Source organism: Sus scrofa, chromosome 14 (genome assembly GCF_000003025.6).
Source record: "Sus scrofa isolate TJ Tabasco breed Duroc chromosome 14, Sscrofa11.1, whole genome shotgun sequence".
In the NCBI taxonomy this organism is placed as follows: domain Eukaryota; kingdom Metazoa; phylum Chordata; class Mammalia; order Artiodactyla; family Suidae; genus Sus; species Sus scrofa.
The window spans coordinates 101524865-101538628 of NC_010456.5; the positions used below are offsets into that span (position 1 = coordinate 101524865).

General features: G+C 33.1%; 1 protein-coding gene across 14 annotated transcripts in view; it reads left to right on the plus strand.

The window, feature by feature from the left end:
• The window catches only part of KIF20B (kinesin family member 20B), an 82019-nt gene that overhangs the window by 12180 nt on the left and 56075 nt on the right, over window positions 1-13764 (plus strand). For all 14 annotated transcript variants that reach the window (XM_005671270.3, XM_021072615.1, XM_005671272.3 and 11 more), the window contains 12 exons: window positions 1352-1438; window positions 1541-1657; window positions 2125-2263; window positions 3969-4153; window positions 6192-6228; window positions 6670-6897; window positions 7747-7858; window positions 8740-8811; window positions 8904-9050; window positions 9735-9897; window positions 10410-10697; window positions 13496-13635. In XM_005671270.3, coding sequence (XP_005671327.1) covers window positions 1352-1438; window positions 1541-1657; window positions 2125-2263; window positions 3969-4153; window positions 6192-6228; window positions 6670-6897; window positions 7747-7858; window positions 8740-8811; window positions 8904-9050; window positions 9735-9897; window positions 10410-10697; window positions 13496-13635 — 1715 coding nt within the window. The remainder of the gene's footprint in view (window positions 1-1351; window positions 1439-1540; window positions 1658-2124; window positions 2264-3968; window positions 4154-6191; window positions 6229-6669; window positions 6898-7746; window positions 7859-8739; window positions 8812-8903; window positions 9051-9734; window positions 9898-10409; window positions 10698-13495; window positions 13636-13764) is intronic.

Here is a 13764-nt window from a genome sequence, read left to right on the forward strand (position 1 = left end):
CCTTGCATTCCTGGGATTAAGTCATTTTTGGTTAGGATGTACTATCCTTTTTGTATATTAGCTAACATGTTTTTCTCTTTTATTTGGTCACTCCACGGTATGTGGAGTTCCTAGGCCAGGGATCAGAGCTGAGCCCGAGTTGCAGCCTAAGCCGCAGCTGTGGAAACACTGGGTCCTTAACCCACCGTGCCAGGCCAGGAATTTAACCTGCATCCTAGTGCTCCCAAGACACTGCTGATCCTATTGCACCACAGTGGCAACTTCAGATAATATTTTGTTAGGGGATTTTTGTCTCTTTCTCAATTAGGAATGTTGTTCTGTAATTTTTTTCTGAGGATATCTTTGTCAGGTTGTGGTATCAGGTTATGTCAAGCTCAAAATTAGTTGAAAAGTGTTCTCTCTTCCTTTATTTTCTTAAAGAGTTTGTATACAGTTTGTGTGATTATATTCTGAAGTGTTAGAGAGAAATTGCCAATGAGTTACTAGGGCTTGGAGTTTTTTGTTGGGGTTATTTTGTTTGAAGGTAAATTGTTTCTTTGAAGGTAAGTTTCTTTAATACATATAGGGTTATTCAAACATTCTACTTCTTGTGTCTTTTTTGGTGAGTAGTGTTTTCAAGTAATTGTTTCAAATTATTTTTTAAAAATGAACTAAGTTCATTTCCTCCAAAGAATCAGTAAAGAGAATGCTATGTAGCAAAAAAAATTTATAAATGCATGACAGAATTGAGCATTTCTGTTAATAGATCATTCTGGTTACTCGTGGTATATTCTATACATCTATATCACAAACGATTTAGAGCCCTATTGTTTATATTAGTAAGGTTAGTAATTTCAGAAAGGAAACATATTGTAAGCTTCAAATATAAATATTAAAAGGCAGAGGAAATTGAATCTTTTGTGGTTTTTTTAAACAGCTTTGTTTTTCTTTAAATATATAATAAGGTTAAAAACATGAGTCACTGCTTAGAGGTTTTGTATAATCTCATACTGTTTTATAGCAATCAGCCAATTTAAAGAAATAATCTCTGCAAAGCCGTATTTTGTATTTTTAAAATATTTTCTGGGAATTCCCATTGTGGCTCAGCAGAAACAAATATGACTAGCATCCATGAAAACGAAGGTTTGATCCCTGGCCTCACTCAGTGGGTTAAGGATCTGAAATTGCTGTGAGCTGTGGTGTAGGTGACAGATGCAGCTCAGATCTTGCGTTGCTATGGCTGTGATGTAGGCCAGCGGCTACAGCTCTGATTTGACCCCTAGCTTGGGAACTTCCAATATGCTGTGCTGTAGGTTCACCCCTAAAAAGACAATAAATAAATAAATAAGTAAAGTATTTTCTCCTTTTTAAGGCAAACAGTTTGGAATCCAAAGATTATCTCCAGGTTTGTCTTCGAATACGACCATTCACACAGTCAGAAAAAGAACAGGAATCTGAGGTTCGTGTTGAATTTAATTGCTTCCTAATATTTTACTTTCATTAAATGGGCAAAATACCGTTTATATTTATTATTGTGGGTTTTTATTGATTTATGTTGTAGGGCTGTGTGTATATTCTGGATTCACAGACTGTTGTGCTAAAGGATCCTCAAAGTATCCTTGGTCGATTAAGTGAGAAAAGCTCTGGGCAGATGGCACAGACATTCAGTTTTTCCAAGGTAGGTACCCATGTGAAACTAAAGATTTTTAAGGTAAAGGGACTTGGCTTAGGCTAAATTAATACCTAATTATATATAATGAGCTATATACATCCTGTGGTTGTGGAACAGATTTTAGGTATTGGTATTTTTTTCTCAATGGTAGAACTCAAATTTCAGATGTATAAATACGTAATTGAAAATGAGTAAATCGTTGTAGAGTTCTTACATTCTTTTGGGGGGTTGGGGTGATATTCTTTTCAAAATCTAGATGGAAAGTTATTATCTGGATCAGATTTCTATCTTGAAAACTTTTTGACAGTAAAACTATCAAGTGCATTTGTGGGAATTAGGGATATTGCAACTATTTTAAGAATGAACCTTGTAAAACAGGTCTTTTAAAACTTAAAAACATGAAAAGGTAGAACTCTTTGTGAATGTTTACTTGAATTTTCTAAAAACACTTGTTTTAAAAAATGCTTATTTAGGTTTTTGGCCCTGAAACTACACAGAAGGAATTCTTCCAGGGTTGCATTTTGCAGCCAGTTAAAGACCTCCTGAAAGGACAAAGTCGGCTGATTTTTACTTACGGGCTAACTAATTCAGGAAAAACTTATACATTTCAAGGTAATTGGTTTTATTTTTGCTAGAAAAGAAAAAAAAGGCACTAATATTTACTCATTTTCAAAATATTTGTTTGTGGCTATGTTTTCATTACCTAGCACATTGCTCCATTTTTAATTTGTAATAGCATATTGAATGTGTATTGCCAATGGCTTTTTTTTTTCTTTTCTTTTTAGGGCCCCACCTGCGGCATATGGAAGTTCCCAGGCTAGGGGTCAATTGGAGCTGCATCTGCTGGCCTACACCACAGCCACAGCAACGCCAGATCTGAGCCACATCTGCAACCTACACCACAGCTCACGACAGCGCCAGATCCTTAATCCACTGAGCGAGGCCAGGATCAAACTGCATCCTCATGGATACTAGTCAGGGTCGTAACCTGTTGAACCACAATGGGAACTCCCTTCAATAGCTTTTAATTCAGATTGACTTAATTGTGAAACTGCCCTATGATAAAGGATTAAACAATGATAAAAATTCAGAAAAAGGATTGACATGACATAGGGAAATAAGCATGGATAACCAGGGAAACACTTTATATTTTACTTTTATACTTTTTGATAATGGATAACAGCCAATCTTTTTTCAAAAATTTTTATTATTTATTTATTATTAAAGTGTAGTTTATTTACAATGTTTCATCAGGTCGCGTTATACAACAAAGTGATCTAATTACACATACTTCCCTTGCTGTACAGTAGGATTCCATTGCCTGTCCATTCCAGATATAACAGTTTGCATCCCCAAAATGTCTCTCCCTCCCGTCTCCCCTTTTCCCACCCTGGGAACCCCAAGTCTGCTCTTCTTGGCCATACTCTCTTTCTGTTTTCTGTCTGTTATTTTTAGATGGGATCATCTGTTCCATATTTTACATTCCACAAATAAGTGATATCATATGGTATTTGTCTTTTTCTTTCTGGCTTAGTTCACTTAGTAAGTCTCTGGCTCCATCCATGTTGCTGCAAATGGCATTAGGCTTTTTTTAATGTCTGAGTAATATTCCATTGTATATATATGTACCACATCTTCTTAATCCATTCATCTGTCAATGGACATTTAGGTTGTTTCCATGTCTTGGCTATTGTGAATAGTGCTGCTGTGAACATAGGTGTGCGTGTATCTTTTTCAGTGACAGTTTTGTCTGGATATATGCACAGCAGTGGAATTGCTGGATCATATGGTAGCTGTATATTTAGTTTCCTCAGGTACCTTCATGCTATTTTCCATAGGATTGTGCCAATTTACATTCCCCACCAACAGTGGAGGAGGGTACCTTTTTCTCTGCACCCTCTTTGGCATTTATTATTTGTTGTCTTGTTAATGAAGGCCATTCTCACTGGTGTGAGGTGATACCTCATTGTAGTTTTGATTTGCATTTCTCTAATAATTAGTGATGCTGAGCATTTTTTCACATGCCTGTTGGTCATCTAAATGTCTTCTTTGGAGAAATGTCTATTTAGGTCTTCTGCCCATTTTTCAATTGGGTTTTGTTTTGTTTTGTTTTTTGAGTTGCAGGAGTTGTTTGTATGTTTTGGAGATTAGGCCCTTGTCTGTAGGAAAACTCAGTAATCTTTCAACTTCTCCCACTTTTGTCTCAGATTTTTTTTGTTCATGCCTATTGTTTGTATAAAAGGGGCCTTGGTAGTTCAAGAATGTTTTTTCTTTCCTAATTGTCCCAGAGAGTATAAAACAAAAATTCTTTACATAGGCACAGAAGAAAATATTGGCATTCTGCCTCGAACTTTGAATGTGTTATTTGATAGTCTTCAGGAAAGACTCTATACAAAGATGAACCTTAAACCGCATAGATCCAGAGAATACTTACGGTTATCACCAGAGCAAGAGAAAGAAGAAGTCACTAGCAAAAGTGCATTGCTTCGGCAAATTAAAGAGGTATGGGGGTATTTTAATATGTAAAATATATGTAATTATGACCTTTTATTAGCTCTTTAGTTGGTTTCCCTGTATTGGAATGTTTTGTGGTGGTCACGGTCATCTTTTCTTTTTGAGAAAATAGTAAAAACTTTCTTGAAGACATCTCGCATTTTGTATTATACAAACAGCAGAAATGTTTAAACAATGTAAATGTAAATGGTTCTGAAATCTTTTTTGGTTGTTATAGAAACAGCAGCTTTCAATATAATGATGTTTTAAAATTATTTTTTTAATTATAAAAGTAATATGTAGACACAAAATCTAAACAAGAGGATGTGAAAAATAAAAAGTGAAAATTTCCAATAATTCCATTCCTGAAGAGCAAACCACTATTAACAGATGTGAACATATCCTTTTCGATCTTTTTCTTTCTATACAAAAAAAAAAAATCTATGTACAGAGCTTTCCATATATGTCTTTATATATACACATAAACACAGTCATATATATAGTTGCATATGTCTTCATATCTTTATATGTAGAATATAATCTTTTTAAAAACTAAAATGAGATTTTCTATACAGATATTCTATAATTTGCTCTTTCATCTAACATATCTTAAATCTCTTACTGCCTGAATTCACATGTCTGTTAGGTTATGGTTTTTTTTTTTCCCTTCCTCTTTCTTTTTAATAGTTTTTTAAGAAAATTTTTTTATAAAGTTATACTAGTCTGTTTACTCCTCCTGTGGTTTTTGGGTTTCGTGGTATGTGTTCAGATAGTTATTCTATTTAAGGTTGTTAAAAACTATTAACAGTCATTATAAACATATTCAAAACACTGATGGGGATTTATTTTTTTTTTAAAGAAATTTAGAAATTAGGGCTTCAAGGTAATGTTGCTTAGTGGAGAGCAAAGTTCAAAGTCCGTGATTATGGCCTCTGTAAATAAAATAGTACTTTAACAGAAATTATGGAGGTTGGTGGATAATTGAATAGATAATTCATAGAGTAAGTTAAAGTCATTAATAATGAAAAAAATTTCCCTAACAAGTTATCTAGATAAACAACATATTATTTTGCCTTCGAATTATTAAAATGTTAAAAAAATGAGATGCACTTTTTTTTTTTTTTTTTTTTTTGGCTTTTTGCCATTTCTTGGGCCGCTCCCACGGCATATGGAGGTTCCCAGGCTAGGGGTCGAATCGGAGTTGCAGCCACCGGCCTACGCCAGAGCCACAGCAACTCGGGATCCGAGCCGCGTCTGCAACCTACACCACAGCTCGCGGCAACCGGGATTGTTAACCCACTGAGCAAGGGCAGGGACCAAACCCGCAACCTCATGGTTCCTAGTCGGATTCGTTAACCACTGCGCCACGACGGGAACTCCGAGATGCACTTTTTAAAATAGTTTCTTTTTATTGAGGTATAGTTGATGAACAATATCACATGCGTTTCAGGTTTACAACATGAGATACACATCTTCACTTTGATGTATTGATTGTAAAATGCATTTCTTCAGAGCAATTTGTCAATACTATATTAAGAGTGAGAACTTAATATTCATATCTCTTCATTCACCAATTCAGATTTAGGTATATAGGCTAAGGGAAAAACAATTAGATTACAGAAGAGAAAAATAATATGTTAAGGTGTTTATCCTCATATTATTTATCCTCATTTAATTAAGTTGTTTCATATCTGTTCAGTTATGCAGCCACCAAATGTTTACAAATGGTTTTTAATTATAGAGAGGAAAAGCTTATAACACAATAAGTGTGGGGAAGAGAATAAAAATAAATATAATGAAATATTAGTAGTTGTTGCCTCTGAGTGGCAGGAATTATATATAATGATATTCTTTTTTATGTTTTCTGTGGTTTTTCAAGTTTCCTATCATAAGAGTATTTTTTAACTAGGAAAAAAAATCAGTAGAGGTCGTTGAATTGAGTAGATGAAAGGCTGGTATCTTATTTGGATAGGTAAGTAGCATACTGGCTATTTAACCTTAGCTAAAAATGTTTTTTAACTTAAATAAAAAAATCTCTGTTTTTCAGGTTGTTGTACATAATGACAGTTATGATACTCTTTATGGTAAGGTTTTCTTTTTCATTTACTTTTAAAACATTGATTATTTGAAAAACTTAATTTTTGAATCACTTCTGGGGATTTAAGTTTTTTAATGACATAGTAACACTTGGAAAATGGTACATAACTCTATGAAATACCAGTCACTGTAAAGTTGTTTGAAATTAATATCACCACTCTCTCTTTCACTGGTTAACTTTCATGCTGAATTCAAGAGACACTGTTTTTTCTTTGTCCTTTATAATTTAATTGCATTTTGATTTATTAGCATATTTGCAATAAAGAAAAATAAGCCAAATTTTGGTTAATACAAATATTTATATCTGCTTTGGTCCAAAAAGGTTAAGGTTATTTAGTTTTTCAAGTCCAGGAGTCTTGATCTGTCCTGTTGTCCAATTTTTGATTGCTTAATTTTGTAATTATCTTTTTTGTTGTTGTTTTTTGTAGGAAACTTAACAAACTCTTTGAATGTCCCAGAGTTTGAAGAATCCATGAAAGATTGTGAACATGCTAGCTTGAATATGGATAATAATATAAAATTTTCTGTGTGGGTTTCTTTCTTTGAGATTTACAATGAATGTATTTATGATTTGTTTGTTCCGATATCATCTAAGTTCCAAAAGAGAAAGATGCTACGCCTTTCCCAAGATGTAAAGGGCTATTCTTTTATAAAAGGTATGCTAATGAGTATTTTTTTTACTTTACTGCTCTAAAGTTTCTTTCTAGGCTTTGTTACGGGAAAGGAAACTGGACATTGAAAATTTTTTTTTGCTAATTATTAACATCAAAATAATAAAAGTGGTTTGTGATTTGAAAGTATGTTTTTGTATGTTAATGAAACCTGAATGTAAAGTGTCTAGTATTGTCTTTGCTTGAGTATTATTGATTTGGAATTTAGGGGATGGGAAAAGGTATGTGATATTTACATTATTCTGTTGCATTGTTAAAGTCCCAACTTAGGAACTAAGTAAATGTTTCTGTTCCACAGTGTTTGCCTAGCCTTTTAAAAATTACTTTCCTACAGTAGGAAATACATGTTAATAACATCATGTATATGTATATATACAGTTAAAAAGCTTCATTAATTATACTTACCATTACTACAAGGAATGCACTTTGGTGTTTTGTATATTCTTTTCATTTTTAAAAAATGCTAGTTATGACAACAAATTTGATTTTATGTTTTACTAAAGAATTGCAATCTGTACTATCTCATAGCTAGGTTATTTTCTTGGTTTAATCTAATTCTAAGGAATCTTACCTAGTTTTAATTTTCCTTCTGGCAAATTCTTAAAAACATTTACTTCTGTGTTTATACAACTTAAATACTAGAAAATCATGAAAATATCCTCTTGTGTATGTTTCTAGTGAAGTATGGAATAGCTGAATTGCCTAGGGTCTGTTATAAGAAATATTTTGTTATATGTCTTTGGGAAACAGATTATAAATCTTCAAAAAGATTACATTAGGCAACAAGTGCTGTGTTTTTAATATGTTGATATGTACCCTCTTTATTTTTTAAAGATCTACAGTGGATTCAAGTATCTGATTCCAAAGAAGCTTATAGACTTTTAAAACTAGGAATAAAGCACCAGAGTGTTGCCTTCACAAAACTAAACAATGCTTCTAGTAGAAGGTAAGGAGTAAACCCTATGGTATGGGCCTGCGGCGTTCGGTGTTCTCTGCTAATTTAAATACAGTTTATTTAAGATTAAAGTGGACAGTTCTCTGATATGTTAAATGAATTCATAGGCATGATAACATTCAGTAAACTGAAGAGCACTAAACACATAAAATTACTAGGTCCATTTCTTGTTCTAATATAAGATTTATTAATTTGTATTCAGTCTGAGGTATTTGTATTCTTTCTTTAGATGACTATCTAAGCCCAATATTTTAAGTTACCTGTAATGGGGGACTTTTTTCTGTGTTTTTCCTACTTAGCGTCGTGAACTCAGACATGGTATGCAAACTGGTCAAATCTCAAGGGATTAGGAAGGATGTTTTAAATGGAAGGGATTGGGGATGAGAGACAAAAAGAAATAAGACAGGTTTTCTCTTAAGGGGGAAAAAGCCTTGTTCCTATGTATGGCATGAGGATAATTTATGATCCAGATAAGCCTATATTTAAGCCAAATGTATGCTGTAGTTTAGGTATATATTGAAAGTTGATTAGCTGTACACAATAACCTTTTAACTAGTAATAACCATCTTTGTAAGCAAATTGGACTTTGTTATAAGTAGTTCTGTTAATAGAGGTTGGAATGTTAAGAGGAGCAGGTTTAAAGGTTTTGGTGCTAAGTGGAAGAAAGATGAGATACTTGGTTTTAGGCAGTCAGGTGTATAGGTAGGTGACAGTGGAGTACTGAATTGAAATCTCTGGCAACTTGTTGGGGAATGCAGAGCTGGAGCTATGGCTAGTATTAGGTTATAAATAGATGTTGATTTAGATGCTTGCCTCTTCTTTTTAGAATGCAGAAATTAAAAATGAATGATAATATTTGATCTTCCTTTTAGTCACAGCATATTCACCATTAGAATATTACAGATTGAAGATTCTGAAATGCCTCGTGTAATGCGAGTCAGTGAGTAAGTTGAGTATTCTTAAAAGTGTAATTATTTTGAGTTGTTTTGTTTTGAAGAACTTTTAAGTTAAAAAAAATTTTTTTTGGTTAATTTAGATTGTCTTTATGTGATCTTGCTGGTTCAGAACGAAGCATGAAGACACAGAATGAAGGTGAACGGTTAAGAGAGACTGGGAATATCAATACTTCTTTGTTGACTCTGGGAAAGTGTATCAATGCTTTGAAGAACAGTGAAAAGTCAAAGTAAGAGTTTCTGAATGTGTTAATAGCATGTTAAGTATTATAATATTCAGATTTTCTGCTTTGCTGATTTTAGAAAGTTCTCTTGTTTTTAATTGGCTTCTTTTGCAATGATTATGTATGGATTGTGATTAAAATAATTAGAGATCTTGGATTAAAAAAAAGATGGAAATAAAAAACAATGTCAGTCAATGCCAGTGGCTCATTCAAGTAAACATAGTATTGCCCATAGCACATATATGTCAACAGACACCTTAGATAATAACCTTCTAATGATGCTGGTTTAGCATTTAAAACCATGTTATTCATACTAACTCATTGTGTTCTAGATGTGGTAGACTTCTGCATTAATTAGCATTTTAGGCTGAGTGAATTGTAAATCAGCCTTTAATATTTCTAGTTCAGATGTATTTACGGCATAATTGCTCTATGTTAGAGAACACAGCCTGGTTCAATGTGGCTTTCTTTACCACTAGTTTTGTCTAGTGGGTTATTGTTAGTATTAGTGTTATTAATAGAAACAACATGAATAAACAAAAATTTACAATTAGTCCTTGACTGTGACAATTCACTAACCTAGAATTTGAGTCCATGATAGCTAGATTATTTCTTTGTAAAATTTATCAGCATTCCTGAGTTCATGAGATTTGTTTTAACTTAAAATTTTTTTAAAATATTTCTCCACAGGTTTCAACAACATGTGCCTTTCCGGGAAAGTAAACTGACCCACTATTTTCAAAGTTTTTTTAATGGTAAAGGGAAAATATGTATGATTGTCAACATCAGCCAGTGTTTTTTTGCCTATGATGAGACACTCAATGTGTTGAAGTTCTCAGCCATTGCACAAAAAGTAAATATAATTGAATTTCTGCAGAATTTTTTAAGCTTATTAGAATATTGATGATTTTTTTTCTTGGAGTAGATAAAACATTTTTCCATTTATAGCTGTAAACTTAAAAAATAATTGAAAATTAAAAATTTAGTATTTGATTAGGTAGTAGCACATGGGAAAAGACTGAAAGTTACCCCTGCTTAAGAGTAAAATGACCTCAGTAATAAATAAACTTACCCATTACAAGTAGCAAGTATTCTTAGAACGAACTGTCTGCTCTACCATCTATCTGGGTATTTGGTGGCTAATCAGGAAGACCCCAGCTGGGAATAGGACTAAGAACTTAAGTTCTTACTAAAGGGACAAAGTAAATTTACCTGATAAATGTATAATTTTCTTTTTATCAAATGTTTATTTAAAGCTTACAAATTCCTCCTTGTATATTTGTTTGCATAGTTTTTTTTTAATTCTCCAGTTGTCATTTGACTTAAATTTTTCTGTTTTAAAAGTTACATTAAATATTTTAACAGGTTTATGTTCCAGACATTTTAAATTCCTCTCAAGAGAAGTCATTTGGACCTGTCAAATCTCAAGATGTATCACTAGACATTAATAATTCAGATAATAAGGTAGTAAATGAAAAAAGATCCACAATTTCATGGGAAAGTAGTCTAGAAGATGTGGCGGAAGACGAAGATTTGGTTGAGGATCTAGAAAAGGCTGAAGAAAAGCAAAATGTGGAAACTGAATTCACTGATGAAGAGCTGGATAAAACACTAGAGGAAGATAAAGCTTTCATTAGCCGTGAGGAGAAGAGAGTAAGTATTAAGAACTCCTACTTCTAAAATTGGCTTGTTATTATTCTGAAGTTAGGGTAAATAATTCTTAGGGCTCTCTCTCCCATTATTTTTCAACCATACACTAAATTTATCTTTCATCTTTATGTTTTGAAAATTTTCAGATCTGCAGAGAGGATAATACAATGAATACCCATTTGTACTTCACTGGGATTTGCCAATTGTTAACATTTTACCATATTTAATTTTCTTTCTGTGAGGGTTTGAATATACATTTTTTTGCCTGTGTCATTTGAAAGTAAGATATGAATGTAATGACACCTTACAACTAACTATTTCAGCGTATGTTTCCCAAGGATGTGGACATTTTCCTCATGCTCAAAAGACCATTTTCATATTGATCTCCTCAAAACTGAAGTTTATATATAATGTCGATTAAACTAAAATGTTAGAGGAATTCCCTGGTGGCTCAGCGGGTTAAGGTTCTGGCATTGTCGCTGTTGTGGCTCTGGTCACAACTATGGTGCAGATTTGATCCTTGGCTCAGGGAACTTCCATATGCCATAGGTGCAGGAAAAAAAAAAAGTTAGTAGAATTTCTGAGTTTACTTACTTTATTTTTTTTAATTTTTAAAAAATTTTTTGGTCTTTTTTTGCTATTTCTTGGGCCGCTCCCTAGGCATATGGAGTTTCCCAGGCTAGGGGTCCAGTCGGAGCTGTAGCTGCCGGCCTACACCAGAGCCACAGCAAAGCAGGTTCCGAGCTGCGTCTGCAACCTACACCACAGCTCACGGCAATGCCGGATCGTGAACCCACTGAGCAAGGGCAGGGACCGAACCCGCAACCTCATGGTTCCTAGTCGGATTCGTTAACCACTGTGCCAAGACGGGAACTCCCTTACTTATTTTTTTTTAAATTTTTTCTTGTCTTTTCTTGGGCTGCACCCAAGGCATATGGAGGTTCCCAGGCTAGGGGTCTAATCGGAGCTGTAGCTGCCAGCCTACCCCAGAGCCACAGCAACTCGGGTTCTGAGCTGCATCTGTGACCTATACCACAGTTCACGACCTACACCACAGTTCACCGCCGTATCTTTAGCTTACTGAGCAAGGCCGGGTATCGAACCAGCAACCTCATAGTTCCTGGTCGGATTCCTTAACCACTGAACCACAGACGGGGTCTCCAGAATTTCTGAATTTATTAGGAAAAATAATGTGATGGTTTACAAAGGGTGAATGTATATCTTATAACTTTAACAAGCTACTTTAAAATCGAAGTTTCATCAAAGTTTTTTCTAATGCTTTTAAAAGTGAAAATGATTAGGCTTTGCCTGCTTTACATTGTTAACATTTTAATTAGAGGATTGTGAGTATTAAAGATCATTATGGCATATATTGATATTAGCATATTTATAATTATAATTCATTTAACTGGAATTACCAAGCAGAATTTTCCACCAAAAACTTTATTACATGCTAACAATGATGGAAAACTTAATTGTTGAGAATTTCCTGAGGTAGTCCCATATTTGTGCAGATTTCTCTAAGTTCCCCACATTTCTTCTTTAATAGTTATTTACTATTTATTGTTTCAAACAGTGGGAAAGCCTGTGGTTATTTAAAATTATAAAAGTATTATATAATCATGGTGGAATCTAGAAAGAGAAAAAGGAAAAAAATTAAATATAAGTATCTCTCTAATCTACTGCTCATGCTAGGAGGTTTTTACTTTACCTAACAGTATTATAACCTGAAACTTTAATCAAAAACCTTTAAAAACAATATCATACTCTTTTCTGAATGCTGTAATTTGTTTTATTACATGTCTACACTGGCTATGATGTCAAGTTTTAATTGCTTTTTTTTTGGTTTGTTTTTTTAAGTTTTATTGACGTATAGTTAATTTACAAGGCTGTTATGGTTTCTGCTGTACAGCAAAGTGACCCAGTCATACTATGCTAGATTTCTTTTAACTGAATTTGTCACGGCAGCTGAATGGAGATCCTATGTGTTTCAAAATGTTTGTTACTTTTAACGCAGTTACTCTCATCTTATTTCTAATTGTCTCTCTGAGGAAACTTTTTATTTTTTATTATTATTATTTTTTTTAACTACCAGCTTACATATTTTTTTGGAAGTTGCTTTTTTATTTTTTTATTTTTTTTTTTTAATACTTGATTTACAATGTTCTGTCAATTTCTGCTTTACAGCTCAAGTTTTAATTGCTTTATTGTTCATTTTTCATACTATTAATTATTATATGTACTTTCAAAGACTGTAGGATTGTTGCTCACATTTGAATAGTTATGAAAGCCCAATAGGATAAGTTTATGTAACATCTCTCTTTGACATTTTGGAAAGTGTTTGGAGGTTCTTAATAACTACTCTATATAAACACTTCAGCTTTATATTTTGACAGTCTGATTTTAAGCTCAGCCTTCAGCATTACCACACACCTGATCCTTACATTCCCTACCTATGAAACATGGATGCTGCTACCAAGCTTACAGAAGGTTGTGTGGATTAAGTGAAATAAGAACTCCCAGAGTAGTTCCTGGTAGAAAATAGATGCCCAAATTTTCCTTTCTCTTTTTTCTTTGTGTAGCTAGACAGTGAATTACTTTGTTTTTAAAATGTGGAAGGCCTACGAAATATTTCAGATTAGTGAATCTCTGCAAATACATAATTTTCAGTGAAAATATTATCTCTTTTAAAAGGAATGCATAATTATAATTTAAATGAAAAAAGTTTTATTTTTGAAAACTTGTATATATTTCTTGGGATATATTGTTTTTTAATTAGAATTTTAATATTTATATTTTAGAAACTTTTAGATTTAATAGAAGACTTGAAGAAAAAACTAATAAGTGAAAGAAAAGAAAAGTTAACGTTGGAATTTAAAATTCGTGAAGAAGTTACACAGGAGTTTACTCAATATTTGGCTCAAAGGGAAGCTGACTTTAAGTACGTTTTTTTGTTCGTGTCCTAGTATTGAGAATTTTATTTACTTGTTAAAATGGGTTTTTTGCTTTTTATTTTTTAGAGGGTGACTTCTGAATTCTGACCATTATACAGGCTTGAAAATAAGCCTTT